The sequence below is a fragment of the Natator depressus genome, chromosome 4, assembly GCF_965152275.1.
Source record: "Natator depressus isolate rNatDep1 chromosome 4, rNatDep2.hap1, whole genome shotgun sequence".
Taxonomy (NCBI): Eukaryota; Metazoa; Chordata; order Testudines; family Cheloniidae; genus Natator; species Natator depressus.
The window spans coordinates 85,798,130-85,814,892 of record NC_134237.1 but is presented as its reverse complement, the minus strand read 5'-3'; the positions used below and the strand labels follow the sequence as shown (position 1 = coordinate 85,814,892).

At 40.8% G+C, this 16,763-nt stretch overlaps 1 protein-coding gene and 1 long non-coding RNA gene across 4 annotated transcripts in view; both read left to right on the top strand.

Annotated features, from left to right (window-relative positions):
* Positions 1 to 397: 397 nt before the first annotated feature.
* TUSC3 (tumor suppressor candidate 3) overlaps positions 398 to 16,763 on the top strand; it is a 293,191-nt gene continuing 276,825 nt past the window's right edge. The window contains exon 1 of one of the 3 annotated variants that reach the window (XM_074951349.1): positions 398 to 572. In XM_074951349.1, the coding sequence (XP_074807450.1) occupies positions 462 to 572 (111 nt within the window). In that variant the 5' untranslated portion in view covers positions 398 to 461. The remainder of the gene's footprint in view (positions 573 to 16,763) is intronic. The other 2 variants (XM_074951347.1, XM_074951348.1) reach the window with 2 other exon arrangements.
* On the top strand, positions 847 to 16,037 carry LOC141985909 (uncharacterized). Its single transcript, XR_012639061.1, has 3 exons — positions 847 to 923; positions 14,162 to 14,262; positions 15,973 to 16,037. It is a non-coding gene; the product is annotated as an uncharacterized LOC141985909 (long non-coding RNA).

The window sequence follows — 16,763 nt, the reverse complement described above, 5'->3', positions numbered from 1 at the left end:
GGAACTAGGGGTGTTTGGGGTGCTGCCGCACTCCCTGGCTTGACGTGATTTCCATTATATACAGATTTTACAGTTTGGTTCTACAGTTCTCAGCACCTCCACTATACAAATTGTTCCAGCACCCCTATATTAAGCTTCATCCTCTGCTGCCTCTGGCTGGAGCCGAGTGTTTGCACAATGAATGGGACTTGAAGGTGCCCAGCATTTGGCAGGATCAGGCCCTAATTCAGTATAACCTTCGGGAGTGGCCTCGAAGAATTATGTGCCACGCCCTCAAGAGCGCCGGAGACGTGCCCCAAGCAGGGGAAGAACAAGGGGGAGAAAGAACTACATTTCCCAGTCGCCATTGTGCTGCAGGCCGCTTGTGATTGGCTGGGGTCCGCGTCCAATCAGCGAGGAAGAGGTGGATAACGGTGCGGCAGGTGCTCTCTGAAGGAGGCTGGGCTGTGGGGGGAGGGAACATGGCGCTGGGTACCAGGACATCGCGGTGGCTGCTACACCTGCCGGCCGGGAGTTGCCTCCTTCTGCTGCTGCTCTGCGTGCAGCTCGGGGGCGGACAGAAGAAGAAGGAGGTAGAACCGTTCGCTCCTCTCCGGCGAGCTCCGACCCGGGTGGGGAGCAGGCTGGGGATGTCCTGCAGCGCTGCCCCCGCCCCCCCCCACGCCCCGGCCCTATGAGCCCCATGACCAGGCGCGGCCCAGCCGGGGAATGGGGGTCGGGGAGGGGACTCGTTCATGTGACTCGGCCGCGCTCTCCCCTCCCGGGCTCTCCCCTTGCGTTGCAGGATGGGCTGTTCCCTCCCCTGGGCTCTGTGGGTTCCCTCTGCCCTGCCACCTTCCTTCCCCCACAGCGCCGGGGTCTCTGCACGCTGCCATTCGTGCCCCATCGCCGCCAGGGTCCCCAGCCCGGAAGCACTTGCATGGGTGAGCCCCCCGCTCCTTCCCACCTTGCTGGAGGCGCTGACCCCAGGGCGTGGATTGCTCCCCAGCCTGCTGTCCATCGCCTGGATGGCTTCCTCTCCCCCCGCTGTAGGGACATGCAAACTGCTGATCCACCACACTCATTCCAGCTGTGGCAATGCCACCTTAAACTTGCCTGTTAATATACTGGCAAAACAGGCCTCTCTCAAAAGACTTAATTATGTGTAAATCGATAGCTGACACATCTCCGGATTAATTGCAGTAGAATGTTGGATAATTTTGATTTTACTTTACATTCACAATATCGAAGTTTTATCTTGTTACACCATTTCACCCTGTGTTTGCCTCAAAAGAAGTCCTGTCCATTTGAATTTGGCCCTAAATGTAGTTTTTGAATAAATAATTTAAAGTCAATGGGCATGGTTCTATATGCATTTTTCCCAATTAAAACACCTTTAAAAACCGCAGAGGAGGTCTGGCTTTACACTGTTTGTTTGGGCTATTGCAGGAGACTCTAATGTGAAATTAACTAGGCCTAGTTGTATGAACAGTTAAATTGAATGGTATATGTTTGTTGTTAGACTGAAAGTAATGCCAACAGACAAACATAGAAACAATCACAGTGTGCCTGTGTGTACCCTGAATCTCAGTTCTAAAGATCAAAGAAATACTTGTAAACTTATTAAAGGGTGGAGGGTGGGGATGAGGTAGGAGATTAAAAAACAAAATAGTAAAACCAAAATCAATTTAACAATTTAGATTATTCAAATTAAATGCAAGTCACATTACTCATGATATTTGTTTGCTGTCTGTCTTTCAGTTAGGAAAATTTTAAAACATTCAGTTTAATTTTTGCTTGTTAGCTTGTGGTCAAATTCAGTTTAGGTTTTCTCACTCTCTAGTAGAGTGCAAACACTGGAAGAATTTTTTGTGTTAAAGTTTCCATTTAAATTTCAAAAAAACAAATGGTAATTCTGCCTTAAGTAATCATGACCTACTGTGACATTTTAGCTTTACTCTTTGAGATTTATGGTTTTAATTATGGAACTCAAAGGGTGCCTTGCTTTTTTTGTTGGTTTGTTTGACTGCTACCAAAAAACTCATGACTTTGTTTTGAAAATCCAGTTTTGTTAACAAATCAGTTGTTTGAATTATTTGTTCAAACAAATGGGAGAGGTCTCAAGAAAAGTTTTTCCTCCCTCCTCCTGTTCAAGGGATTACCACAGGATGTTTCTTGAGTGCTAAACATCAATTCCACAAAAAAACAATTTCTCTCTCATCTCTTACTTTCTTACATGGCATATTTGGTAACATTCTGCTTTTTCATGTAATCATATGAGCTCTTTACAGAGCTCTCAATCCTAATGGAAATCGTGTTTACACTAGTAAGTAGAAAGAAATTTCTCTGATTCTGTATTGTACACATATGAAGCCAGATGCTGTTCTCTTTACACTAGTATAAATCTGGGTTACTTCTATTGTAAACAATAGGGTTACACCTACTTTACCTTGGTGTAACTGAAACTAAAATCTAGTTCATGGTATATATTTTGAGTAGAAAGGTCCAGAGGAGAATGAGAGGCTAAAGAGAAAAATGAGGGAGGGAGTGAAAGTGGGCATGAGGGAGATGGATGTCAGAGGGCAGGTTGAGGGACTAGAGAATCTGCATCTGATTGGAGAAAATTGTAGGAGAAAGGGAAGCTGATGGGGGAGAGAAGGTTATATATAGTATTTTTGTCAAATCCTGTGCAGGAACTATGGTTAAGGACTATAGACCTAAATTTGAGAATACATGAACTTTAGGCACCCACATCCTTATTCAGGTATTGAAATAAGTAGTGTCATTTTCCAAGTGCTTTTTGACTATGTTCTCCTTTGCTTCAGTCATCACTACTCAGTAAGCATACATTTAGTTTTTGAGAGCCATATTGTGCTTCATGCAGGCTATGCCTGCCCAAGGGGTAGTGACTCATTAGCCTCTATAGGGAGGCTATTACTTTAATATTCTGTTGGGGAACATGCTTTTCTATTCACTACGTATTCTCTTGTGCTAGAAGCAGGGGGATTGGTCCTTATTGCAATCATTTAAATCTAAGTTATTTGCAGAACTGCTATGGGAATGCAGTAATTTACTTCAACACATCTCTGTTGCAGCCAAGGAACGTCTGATTAAAAGTGGTACGTGAGCTGTGTTCTCTAACTGTGTGTTTATCTTTGGTTGTTTATATTTTTACTTCAGGACTGGGTGTTCATATTTGGAGCCTACTTCTCTTTGCAGCTGTAGAGCTATTATACAGCTCATGACAGAATCTCTGGGTTTTGTCACTGCTGCTCAACTCTTCTTGCTACTAGACACCATGAACTAGATAGGTTAGCATTACTGTTCCCATGATGGTAACTTTTATTATAGTTGAGAATTGCTTACTGTATACTACTTTTACTGTCATGTACTTTAATCTAAATAGATATATTAGAGCTGGGTGGAAACTGAATTTTTCATTTCAAGGGGAATGTTGTGAATCTGATTTTTCCTTCTGTTCTGAAATGGAACAAAAGCAAGAACTGAAATGAGATTTAAAAAACAAACAAACAAAACCTGTCATTTCTGATCAATCTAAATGTTTTAATCTGATTTTATTTTATACTGTATATTTAAAATATTTAATGAAATTTGACAGAGATAATTGAAATGTTTCCAAAGTCAAGACATTCCATTCTAAGCTTATCAGAATGCTTTTATTTTTCTTCCAATCTTTCTTTCAAAAATCTTTGCTTGAAATGGACAAATTTAGACAAACATTTAGCCCAGGGCTTCTCAAACTGGGGGTTGGGACCCATTAGGGGGTCACAAGATTCTTACATGGGGGGGGTCGCAGGCTGTCAGTCTCCATCGCAAACCCCACTTTGCCTCCAGCATTTGTAATGTTGTTAAATATATAAAACGTGATTTTAATTCATAAGCGGGGTGAGAGGGGGTTTGCATTCAGAGGCTTTCTATGTGAAAGGGGTCACGAGAACAAAAGTTTGAAAACCACTGATTTAGCCTTTGATGAATTGGCATTTTCCAGCTACCACCAAAAATTATCTTGTGAGTAAAGAACTAGACTGGTACTGAAGAGTTCAGTTTTTGTTTTCAGATCATCCATTGATTTCCTGGATGACAAGTCACTCAGACTCTCTGTGCCTCCAGTCCTGTTCCTAATCATCTAGTTTCACTTTGTGTCCCTTTTGTAGACCCTATCTTGTCTGTTTAGAGTATAGACTTTTCAGGGGTGGGATTGTCTCTTAATGTGGTCATATAATGCCCACCACAGTAAGGCCATAATGTATACTAAGGGCTCTCGGCAGTATTGTAATACTACTACTTAGTGTGAAGTAGTATTAATGATGATCAAATTCAGACTCTCCATTTGAAAAGCAGTATCTTTGCTCCTAATAAAGACACTTCACTTTTACGTAAGAATCACTGCTTAACTATAGAATACTATCATGCAATCTTTTCTTTTTGCATCAATTAGTACACTAATACTACATCTACACATGGAGCTAGGAATGTGATTCCCAGCTTGAGTAGAAATACTTGTTTTAGTGCACTAAATACAGTAGTGTATCCGCAGTAGCATGAGCAGTGGCACAGGCTAGCTGCTCTGAGTACAAACTTACCCAGATCTAGTTCTTAATTTGTAATGGAAGAGGTGCTGAGGCTCAAGCAATTTTTTTTACTTACATAACTGATGCAGCAAGCCCAAAGGTGCCGGGGTTATGAACAGCCAAGCATAGAGGTGGTGGGGCTCAGCCTTGGCACAAATTAAGCACTGCCCAGACCTCATAAGTACATTTTCAGGGCTGCTGCATGCTGCTGCCTGTGCTACTGAGGCTACACTAATATTTTGAGCGTGCTCGCTTGACTATGCCTGCTCGAGCTGGGAACTGCTCTTAGATCCAAGTGTAGTCATTAGCTCAGATTCAGTCATTGCTCAGATTGTTGTTGCTTTGTCTTCAGAAAAGCATGTGGAACTTCTTCCTTTTTCACCATAATGTTACTACCACTTTTCTGTTGCTGTTGGGCATTACTGATCTTGAAAGATCTCTCCTGTATATCAGTGTAACTGCAAGCTTTGGAAATAGAAGACTTTTCTATAAAAGTTTGGGTCATCAAGTATTGCGTTCTTGTTCTGTGAGTGGTGTTGGATTCCTGTAGCTATACAATATTGGAAGCTATGGCATTGGCTATTATGTATTTTCTTTACAACTGCAGAGATAATTTGAGTGCTTTGTGGAGTGCATGGTGTGAATTGATGGACTTTGCTTGTGTTTGTCAAGCTTTTCAGTGGAACGCTCTATAGGCTTATATGAAAAATTAAAGGTAAGTACTAGGAGGTAAAAAGAACAAGTAGCCTGAAAATGGTAAATGAAGCATATGAGGGTATACAAGTGTGGTAACTGCAGTATCTGTCCCTTCTCTTCTGGTAGCAACCATCTGTGGAAACGGACTACGAACTGTGGAGAGCTGAAGCTGTGGATAAGATGGAAGATAAGTGAGATAGGAAGGAGGGGTATGATGAATATGGAGAGCTGTTTGCATATTTTTATGGACAGAGTTGCCATTTTAAGTACAGGATATAAATTGCTGTTGAAAACGTGATGGGGGAGGGCTCTATTGAGTGTGTTAGTCCCCTCCACCCAACTTTCTGTTCAGCATTTGAATCTAGCTTTAACATTTGTGGAACTTTTTTGATTTGATATGGCTTTATTAACCCAGCAGGTGAGGGTGGGGGGGAATCCAGTTCCAACAACCCCAGATGCTCAGATGGGTCCCTGAAAAATCAAATGATTGGGTTAAATCATGAGGTTCTATTTATTGATTGCTTGATTTGGCTTTTATTTCCCTTTGAGCCTTTAGAGTACACTTGAGTTATGTTTTCTTGCTTTTCTCCAGATTTTTCTCTTGAGAGCTAGATTTTTTTTTTTTTTTTAAATAAATGGAAACTAAGATTCTCTAATTACAAAAATCCAGGAGCTGGGGCTTTAAGAAAAACAACAAATATTGTGAGACTTACATACACATACATGCTCCCTATCTCCTCGTTCACTGTTATAGCTAGTATACATCATGTAGCAGTGCATTGCATTTTAAAAAAAACAGGGAATCTGGTCCAAAATACAGCATGTGCCTAACACTATTAAAGTCAGTCATTGCTGGTTCAATATCTCTTTCCTCTCACCCCGCATCTCTCCTACCCAACTCACTTAATTGTACTACAGATTACTGTTGGTCAGGGCACCAGTGCAGGAGGCTGAATGAATCGCAGTAAGCCTAAAAAGCTTAAGGCCCCCTTCTTTAAATTGTTTGAGTAAAGCACAAAAGTTTGCAGGATCTGGGTATCTCCTTATACAGAAACCAGATGAGCAATTGTGCTTGCTCTTCTACTGAACAAATATTGACTTTACTCTATTTTTATTCCTGAATGAAAATAATCATGTGAGTCTTAGCTGGGGTCCTTCAACTCCTAGTGCTTCCTCCAGGAAAAATATTTATGGTTCTCTGTGTTGCCTAGCCCCAAAGAAAAATCCCTTGAAACCGTGTCCTTTGTTTCATCCCAGTACTTGCAGTTTGAAGGATTGGGTGCAGTAGATAGCTTAAGCTATCTTCTGTCCAGTACAAGAGCAGAGGGGAAGAGGATTTTTGTTTTAAGATGGATATTCCTTTTCTTTCGGAGGGATGGGTGGCAGGGAATCAGTCTCTTGACAGTTGGGAGGGACAGGGCGAGGAGAAGGGAAGGAAATGACTTCTTACCATTCCATGAATGGAATTGCTGATTCCCCTAATCTAAAGAGAGAGATTTGTATTAGCTATGCAGAAATACTGTAGTAATGTAAAGCTCAATGAAATAGCAAAAGAGTCCTCCCTCCCTCCCACCTATTGATGAAGATAATGCTCAGAAGTGCTTTTGCTTATTGTTGTTCATGTTTAATATTCACGAAACATGGTCTGGTCCTGATACTTTTTTCAGTTCCTTTGTACTGTGGAAGGTACGAATATTGCTATTTGATGAAGCGTCACTGTAGGCTGTTTTCCTAAAGGTTATTTTTGCTTGTCATTGTCCATAGAAAATATTGCCATTCCTAAGGATGTGGTTGATAGTCTGATTTCTGAATTAGCCCATCCTGCATACATTATTTTGCCAGAAATCTTTTGGAGTAAGTGGATTAAAGTAATGCTATCCCCTGGCTCTGTCCGAAAATCCTTCAAGTTCTACATGTAAGATGCAGTATTTAGTTAAAACAGTAGCAACTGAAGCTTTTGTTTTAAGGCAGGCAGTTAAAATATGGTACTTCTGCAAGGAAGAACCTTCCTGTTGTGTACTTAGTAAGCAGCCCTGAACATAAAATTCCATCTTTTACCTTAGTCCCAGCTGTGGTAGACTAGCAGACTTATTGGGACAACTCTCGGAACAAGTCTGGTTCCGCACCCTGGGCTCTTGTTCCCCCTTAACTCTGTGAAGAGCGCACTCAGCTTCTCCAGCTCCTGGGTACACACCTTTTCAAGCCTCCTTCCCTCAACTTATGAGTTTTTTGTTATTTTTACCATCACATCATCCCTTCTCACCCTTTTGCATCTGGAGCTCATAAAAGATCAACCTAACCTTGCTGCTTTTTGCCTTCTTATTTGAGTACAGGATATGAAGTGAAGAATGCTTAGAGCAGCCTGGCAGCACTCATATAATTAGATTGCTGAAACTTTGTTTCTGCTCCAGATGTCTCCATTTGGCAGCATCACTGCCACAGACAGATGAGCAACTTAATTGATCTTTCCTACCACTCTGCTCTACAACCATTTATGCAGCACTTCCTATGTACGTGTATGAAAAATACGGATTGTATCTGCTCCACTACTAAATGCTATGGCTAAATCTTATTTAGATGGATTAAACTGCATAGCCATAGGGAAAAAAGTGTATGTTTATTGGATGACTTACTGCTTAGAGGCTTCAGGATTTAATATCATTTGAACAGAACTATTTATTAGTATGAAAGTTGCATTTCATTGAGTAAAGTTACATTTTATTTTGGTAACAAGTTTGACTGTATGCTTTGTGGACCCCTTTACTGAGATCTAAGATAATTTAGGTAGGCATGAGGGGATTAGACTTTTCTTTATGTACAGTTCATTGGTTTTCTGCCTTCTGTAGCCTCTCGTGAATTTAATCTTTGTTTTTTTCACGGTGAAATTTTACAATGATGAGGTGACATGATGAAGTTGAGTATTAAACTACATTTGGACTAACTCTGTGTACAGTGGTCCTCAAAGCAGAATTTGAAGTGGATGAAGTCCTATTTTTGCATGTTATTATCCTCATACAGCAAGTCTGCTATACCCAAACAAATACATTAGTACTTCTATCATGCTGAATTAATTAGTTCTTGTATGGAAGAGCTAGAATACTAACTGGCAATACTTTGGTCACATTAAGGAATCCTATAAAGTAGAGATGGAGAAGTCTGACTTCTCTCCCAATGCAGACTTGTTCGGAACATTATTTTCTCTAGTGTCTTGTGTAGTCTGTTTTTATGATTGCTGAAGTGATGAGGCTTCCATCATTCTCAGTTGGGCTGGTCTCCAATCTTTAGAACTTACTAGTGGGACTTTATTTTTCTTACCCATTAACACCATTTTGGAATACCTTGAAATCTGCTTCCTTTGTTTAAATGGTTGTGGTTCTTAACCTTGCAATTTCCCTAGCCCATCACTTTTCTTAGTCTTTTTTTCTTCAAATTCTCATACAATGTATTACCATCTTTGTAGTACAGAGGGGCTGAAAACTGAACCCAGTAATATTTGGTGTGATCTCACTCATGCTACAGAAATGCAATATTACTTCCTTATTTTATGACCTAATACATGTGTATATGCAATTCATAATCATACTAGTTTATTTGATTATATGTTGCTATAAGAGAGTATAGAAGACCCCATCTCTCCTTCACAAATACAGGAAGTCAGGCTCACATAGGGAGGGGCCATAGAAGCAAGTGTCCCAGGAACAGGAAGTTGAGCTTTATCTTCCACCTTTGTTTCTAATCTCAAAGTTGCTGTTTAATTAATGTCCCCCGCGTAGTATCTGCAAAACTCCTAAGTTGATAGTAGTGCGGTTTGTTCACTCTTCTAGATTACTAATGAAGGTGTTCAATAAAACTGAATTTAGTGCCAGTCCCTGCACTTAAGTTTTTTTTTTCTTCTCTCTGCAAGTTTTAATAAATGAGTGCTCTGATCCAAGCCAACGTGATTGTATTTACAAAGTGAGATTTTTTTTTCTTAATGAATATAGCAAAAAATTTCACTGATGTCTGGAGATATTTAATCTACTACTTTCCCTTCTAATAACTTTGTAGGGGGAAAGTGCCCAGTTTATTTGGCCCGATTGTGGCATTCACAATCTTTTCCATGGCTGTTCCTTTGGGATGTATTATTTTTGCAAATCCTGACATATATTGTTGTCTTAAAATTGAATGATCTTTCTAGGGATTGTAATTTGGTTACTATATAATTGCTAGATCACTCTTTTAAAAACTTCTAAAAAATGTTGGTAACACCTTTATAGGCTTAGCAGAATTCTATTTTTACTTATGTTTGGACAATATCAATGTTTGTTTTTTAATAACTTAATTTTTCTGTTTTAAATTTTCAGTTGCAGGAAGTTATACAAGGTTCAGACAATAATCTAATGACAGATGTTGAGATTCAAAAAGTTAAAGCTTTATGACCATAACATCACAAATTGTCAACATCACATGTCAATATACAAAGTAAATAGCTTAGTTTGATTGAAAGTTATCAAGCAGCATCTTTCTTACTTTACCTATCTATACATTTCAATTATTGTGAATGAAAATATTTTAATCTGTTTGTGTGTGTTGTGACAAAGCTCTGTCCTTGCCTCCATGGGTCCCGCGTTTCCTGGTGGATTTCGCTAGCCTCAGAGGCTCACTGTGACCCTCCACGTAACCCTTCTCTCTCTAGAGACAAGGGTCACAGTCTACTGAGCCATTTTCATCATAAGCCAGCGAGGGAGGTGAGGAGAAGTTATCCTTCCTTGCACAATCTCTGTCTCCCAGTCTCAGGGATTAATCAGGGGACAAAGGTGGGGGGCGTGGAGCCCGGGCCCACCCTCTACTCCAGGCTCCAGCCCAGGGACCCTAATAGTATCAGCTATGGTAGCTGACCTTTCAGAAACATGACATGTACAATTCCCTGGGCTACTTCCCCCATAGCAGCCCTTACTTTGTCAAGCTCCACTTCACCCTTACCTCAGGGCCTCCTTCCTTGTGCCTGATATGGTGTGTACTACTCAGCCTCTCTAACAGCACAACTTCCTCCCACAGCTCCTGACATGCACACCCACCTGACTAACTGGGAGGCTTTTAACTAGCTTCAGCCAGCCCCTGATTGGCTTCAGGTGTCCCAATCAACCTAGCCTTCTCCCTGCCTTCTGGAAAGTTCTTAATTGGCCCCAGGTGTCTTAATTGACCTGGAGCAGCTTCCATTTCACTTAACCTGGTACCAGGGATTTGTTTAGCCTGGAGCTAATATATCTATCTCCCACTACTTTTCCATAGCCATCTGGCCTTGCCCTGTCACAGTATGTACAGAGAAATCAATGTTTGCCGACATTTACCAATTAAAAAAATTAATCCTTCCAAGCCTACTCATTTTTGCTTTTTCATAGTTTTTACAAAATCCCTTCCCTCCTTTTCATGACTGTGCAAAAATAATTGATCGCTGCTCAGTAAATTCATTAGGTAGTTCCCTTAACATGGCATCTCATAAGGTACTGACTTACGTATACAGTCTCTTCAAATATTTTCTTACCTGTTTCCTATCAATAGTAGGAAGGGGCCTAAACCTAAAATTAGGATCTGAATCCAGAGCTGAGCTTTCAAAGAGGCATTTCCTGGCATTTGGCTTGAGCTAATCAATAACTATCTACTAGTGCAAGGATGTCCTTGTTTCTCTTTTTGTCAGGTCTTTTTTTTTAAAAAAGAAAATTGGATCTTTAAGCAGTTGTTCAGTACTTAGCTACTTTGGTCACCATACATCTTCCTTCATAGTTACTAATAGGCCTTCTTTCTCTCTCCTCTTGCCTCCCTCCTGCCTAAGACTGCCAAAATATTTGTGGAATCCTTTCTTATTCCTTTTCATCTCTTTGGCTAGCACAAACTCATTGTGGTTCTCCTTTTCTCCCATTATCTCTTCCTTGTAAACTGTAACTAAATCTGAATATACTTCTAGTTCCGGTACAGGTTCATATATAAACATAAATATTTAAGGAATCTCTGTTATGACTGCTGTTCTGTTTTATTTTGTTTCTGGGTTTGGGGGTATTTTTTGCATATTTCTGATGAAGGTTTCTTATAAATCTGTAACAGACTATGGAGAAGAAGTTCCCAAACTCTGGTACAGGAGATATATATATTTTAGAAGGTGGTTTATAAATCAGTAAAGTTTGGGAGATGCTGATCGAGGAAAATTGGTTGTTTCAAGGGAGATTACATGCCATACAGTGTTGGAGGGAGCAGTGGGGAGGAAGAAGAAACAATGGCTAAACTACACTGAGGAGGTGGATGTTGTGATGTACGAATTGTGAGTCTTCAGAAAATTGCTCAAAGGCCATTTATCCTCAAATTAAGTGCTTGAATATGTGCAGTGACGTCTTCTTTTTATTGAAATAGACAGTGTATACTCCTGTCTATGCATCCTAAAAGATCTAGAACTTAGCATAATATTCTGTTAACAGCTCTAGTTGCAGAGTGTTGTGATTAGTATAAGCCTTATATCTGTGGATCTGGCTACAAAAAACAGCATCCTCTAAGATTCCCCACATTCTAATGCAACATTTGGTCTGGTGATTTAAATGTGGATTCCGACTGCTTCTTCCCTGGACAAGAGGAACTTTTGAAGAACAGCTTGACAGCCACTTGGTAAAACAGAACATGAACTTGGGGGAAGATGAGGGCATTTTCCCCAAAACTGGATATGTCACAGAGGCAGTGCATGGGGGGAGTGCTCAGATTTCTCCCTTAGCCCTGCTTCCTCCCGTGGAGTAATGTTGTGCGGAGGAGGGCACTCTATGTCTGCTGGTCAGTTTGCCCATGTGGGCTGTGTAAGGGGAGGGCAGGGAGCAGCTTCTGTTGACTCACTGCACAGACTATGTGGGTAAACTGACCAGCAGACACACAGCATCTGGTATTGCTGCTTGCCCACCTTCCCATCAGACCCCTTGGGGAGCATGACGGAAGCTTGCTGCAGGGAGCCAGTCAGGTGTTCTCTGCTAGCTTTTTGGTTTCCCCCCTCATGGTTTGTGTAAGGGGAGGGTAGGAAAGCAGGGACCCAGCAGAGCCAGGTGGCAGAGCTGCTTTCCAAGAGTCTGTGCATTGTACAGCCCAGGTGAGTGAGTGATTTAGTCCTGGGGGAATTGGAATTAGAATTCTGGTCAGTTCAGCTGCTGGGGGGAGAAGAATAGGACTTCCTCTTCCCCTGGAGCAGCTGGGGTTGGGTCAGACCCAGACCCAGGAACCTCCCTAGCTGCAGGAAGCTCTGTACCCCTTCCCCACTTCCTGCCCCCATCACTCCTCAGCCTCAGGTGGGAGTGTCACTGCAGGGGCAACTGCCCCCCCACCCTGTCCACCCAACCTCCTTGCATTTGGAGCCCATTCCACACCCAGAACCTCTTCCACTGAGCCCTCTGCATTCAGACTTCCCTCAGCAAGCCCCCACCCACGTACTTGAATCCCTACTCTGCCGAGCCTCACCCCCTGCATCCAGAGCCCCATCCTCTCACATAGGGATTCACCTGCTTCACCTCACGACCCCACCCCTTGCCCTCGCAAATATAGAAGTCAAACTACACCTATGAACATGGAGTAGCACTGGTGACTACTCTGAAGAATCAATTTGTTCCTGAGAGGTGAAATAAGTAAAGGGGGATAGAGGAACAGAAAACTATTAAAAAATGTACTTAAGGATTTTTCAGGGACCCTCATTTAGACTAGTTTTCATTGGTTAGGCAAAATGAGGGTATTCCCTTGCAAACTGCACCCCAGAATCTCACACATAGCTATCTAATCTATCTATCAAATTGTTTTCTTTGTACTCCCAGCAATCAGATTTCAGTAGAATTTGGGGAAGGCATTAATTGGATAATATGACATTAACTGCAATGTTTTACTTTTTCCACATTTGTCACAATAGTTAGAACTTTAATTAGAGGCAGATCTGTTGTACCTTTCTGACTTTATTTTCAAAAGATGCTAAAAAGATTTTCAGCCCCTATTTATACTGTCATTGAACCTTCAGAAAGCTTTCTTGCTATCTATGGATCAAGTAGTAGGGCATTGCGAAAAATCAGTGCAAAGCAGATTGATTTTCTTGGTGATGGATGACTAATGTTGATAAGATAGCTTTTTATCTGCAAACAACCATGTGTCTTAAAGAGAACTTCTGCTACTGACATATAAATGTGTATAAACTCCATTATAAACAACTTTCTACTGCACCTCCCCTCTTCCATGCTCATTAGGGACCAGATTTTGCCACCCTCATGCTGAATAGTAGCTTGTTCCATGAGTAGTTCCACTGAAGTCCATTTTGGAGTAAGAGTTGTAGAATCTGGCCCTACGAAAATCCACACAGGACTCCTGGTCTTTCTGCAAGGTGCTGATTTGAGTTTGGGGGCAAAGACTAAAGGAGTTTTGCAATGAATTGACTTGTGACCTTGATTGTGCAGGTAAATTAACAAAGCAGAGTGCTATTAAAAAGGGGCAAAACCAACATAACAGGAAATGAATAGCTTTAAAAATGTTTTTACATTGCATTACTCTAATTGCATTAAATATAGACTCATTTAGCAGCATTACCAACTTCAAAATATTTGTGCTAGATCAAGGCATTCCATTTAGAATTAAACTTTTTTTAAGGGATATCATTTTGAAAGAACTATACAGTAGTAACCTTTTCTTTAAGAAATGTAAAATTATCTTGCTCTATTTTTCTACTAGATTTAAATCTTCAGATTTAGGAGGGAAAAGAATTACATTTTGAGGGTGGAATTTTCAGAAGTATCTAAGTGATATAGGGGCATAAACACTATTGAATGTTAATGAAACTTTTGTGCTTCTAAGTCACTTAGAGGCTTTTCAGAATTCCACCTAAAGTTCATCAGATAACTTTTTTCCTTACTTAGGATGCACTGGAAAGAAAATGGAGTACTCCAGACATCAATGCTAAGAGTGGTGTGGCTTAACTTTGAGACTTTCATGTCTGTAAGTGGTATCTTCATCAGATGTAAGTGGTATCTTCATCAGATGTACCTAGATTGTATGTTGTTGAGATATATGTATAACTCCATCCAAAAAGCTGTGTCCATATTCATTGTTTCTGTTCCTTCTTTCTTTCTCTTGAAGAACAGAGGACACTTCTCTAAATATTTCTATTTTCAATTGGTAGTAGTTCATCCGCCAAACAATCTTCAGTCTTGCATTGTAACCTTTCCCCAACCCTCATTAGGGATCCTTTTCATGAGAACTTGATAGAATTAGAAGTTTGTTCAATATTAGTTGGGTGCCATAGTGGAACTCCTTAAGAGTTTTGAGGGAAGGGATTTTATTTCATTGTATTTACTTTTTGATCCCAAAGAGAGAGGCCTGTGAACCATTCCAGACCTTCAACAGCTCATCAATTTAATCAGAAACTTCAAATTCCATATGCTTACTCTAGTCTCAACCATATCCTCATCCACCTAAGACTGGTTTGGTTCAACTTACAGAATGCGTATTTTCACATCTTAGTGAGGTCTTCACATTGAAAATAACTGGCTTATTGTGGGAGGAAATAATGATCAGTCTTTCCATTTGGACTGTCTGTGGCACCTTGAGGATACATAAAAGTACCTAGGTGTTGTAAAGCTGAGTGAAAAGACAGTGCTCACAAGCTGCCTTTTGTAGGAGGCCTGATTCTACAAGTATGGCCAGAGCCCTGCAGGGGAGAAGGTGGGAGAATGCCTACTTTGAAAATGAAGCTGGAGCTTTAGCTTGCACAAGGGCTCTGAGCAGCTCATTAGTTGTGTGGCAGCATAAGATCTTAGGCAGCTTTGCACAAGCCTATTGGTGGAAACTTTGCCACCTGCAGAGTTATGTGGCAGCTGAGCTGTGGCTTTGGGGATATCGAGGCACCTAAGTATCTCTGTGAATCTAGTTCAAAGTGTCTTTCACATTGAGATGTTAGAGTATCCGTGACTATCCTTATTTGGACAATTCACAGAAATGAAGCAACCTCAAAAGGTGATCTTGTTCAACCCCATGTTCTGAGGTCATTCCTGACAGGTGTGTGTTTGTGGAATCCCCATCATTGGAGGTTTCTAAGAACAGGTTAGACAATCTCCCTTGGAAGCCTATATGAGAACTTAACTACCCTTATGTTTAGAAAGCTTTTCCTAATATCTAACCTAAATCGCCCATGCTGCAAATTAAGCTAATTCACTTCTTATTCTGCCCTTAGTGGATGAGGAGAACAATTGATCATGATCCTCATATTAAGGGCTCTTATAAAATGAAGACTGTTGTGAGTCCCTCCAAGCCTCCTCTTTCTCCCTCCCCCTCTCCGCCCGGTCATCTTTTTCTCAAGACTAAATATGATCAGTTCTTTCATGCTCTTGTATGTTAGGTTTTCAAAGCTTTTATAATGTTTGTTGCTTTCTTCTGGGACACCCTCTAATTTGTTCACATCTTTCTAAAGCGTGCTGTTCAAAACTGGACACAGTACTCCAGTTAAGGCCTCACCAATGCCAAGTAGAGAGAAACAATTAGCCCCATGTCTTACATAGGATATTCCTGTTAGAATCGTAGAAGATTAGGGTTGGAAGAGACCTCAGGAGGATATCTAGTCCAACCCCCTGCTCACAGGACCAAACCCAACTAAATCATCCCAGCCAGGGCTTTGTCAAGCCAGACCATAATTTATATTAATACATGCCAGAATTAATTTTCTTTTTTGCAGTGTGTCCTCGCAGTAAGACTTAGCAAAAGCTGTGTCACAAACATGTATGCTGTTCCAAACATTGAAGTTCAAGAAAAACTGGAAGAAATCACAGCTCCATCCAAGTTAATACCGGTTTTATTGGGGCAGTTCTGGATTCCATAAAAAGGTATTTCAAAATTCTTAACTATAGAAGTACTACAGGAAAACAAGTGTTAAACAGTAATGGTCTTCCTCAAACTGATGGTCCTTAAGGCTTTGACAACCAATCAGTATTCTTGTATGCAGAACTAAAATTGGGACTTCTGTAATGCTGGATACCAATATGCTGTATAACAAATATAGACAGCACATTTATGAAATCAGCACTGCCTAAATTTGTCTTCCTGTTTTTCAAAGGAGTTGTATTAAACCCTTAAGCTCATTGCAAGAATGACAATTCATGGTCAATGGAATGTCTAAAATATCTCCATATAGACTTCCCAGGGTTCAGAGTGATACTTTACGCTCTCAAGTCCTTTTTCTCCCATCTACAGGACAGAATGGTTAAAGTAGTTTACTATCAATATGACCGTGATATTTCACATGAACAAGAAGGGGAACGCATTACAGCCAGCTGTACAAAGTGGTGGTGGCTTTGTGGGAATGATGTATAGTACAACAAATTTATCCTGTAATTCTCCACCTTTGTGGGCAAGCACAATACTGGATGACCGTCTGACCCAAGATCTGTATGAGTGGTCACTCAAGAATTATACAGCAAATAGCATCTCCCTGTGTAGATATCTGGAGATAGAGCTATTTGCAGCAAG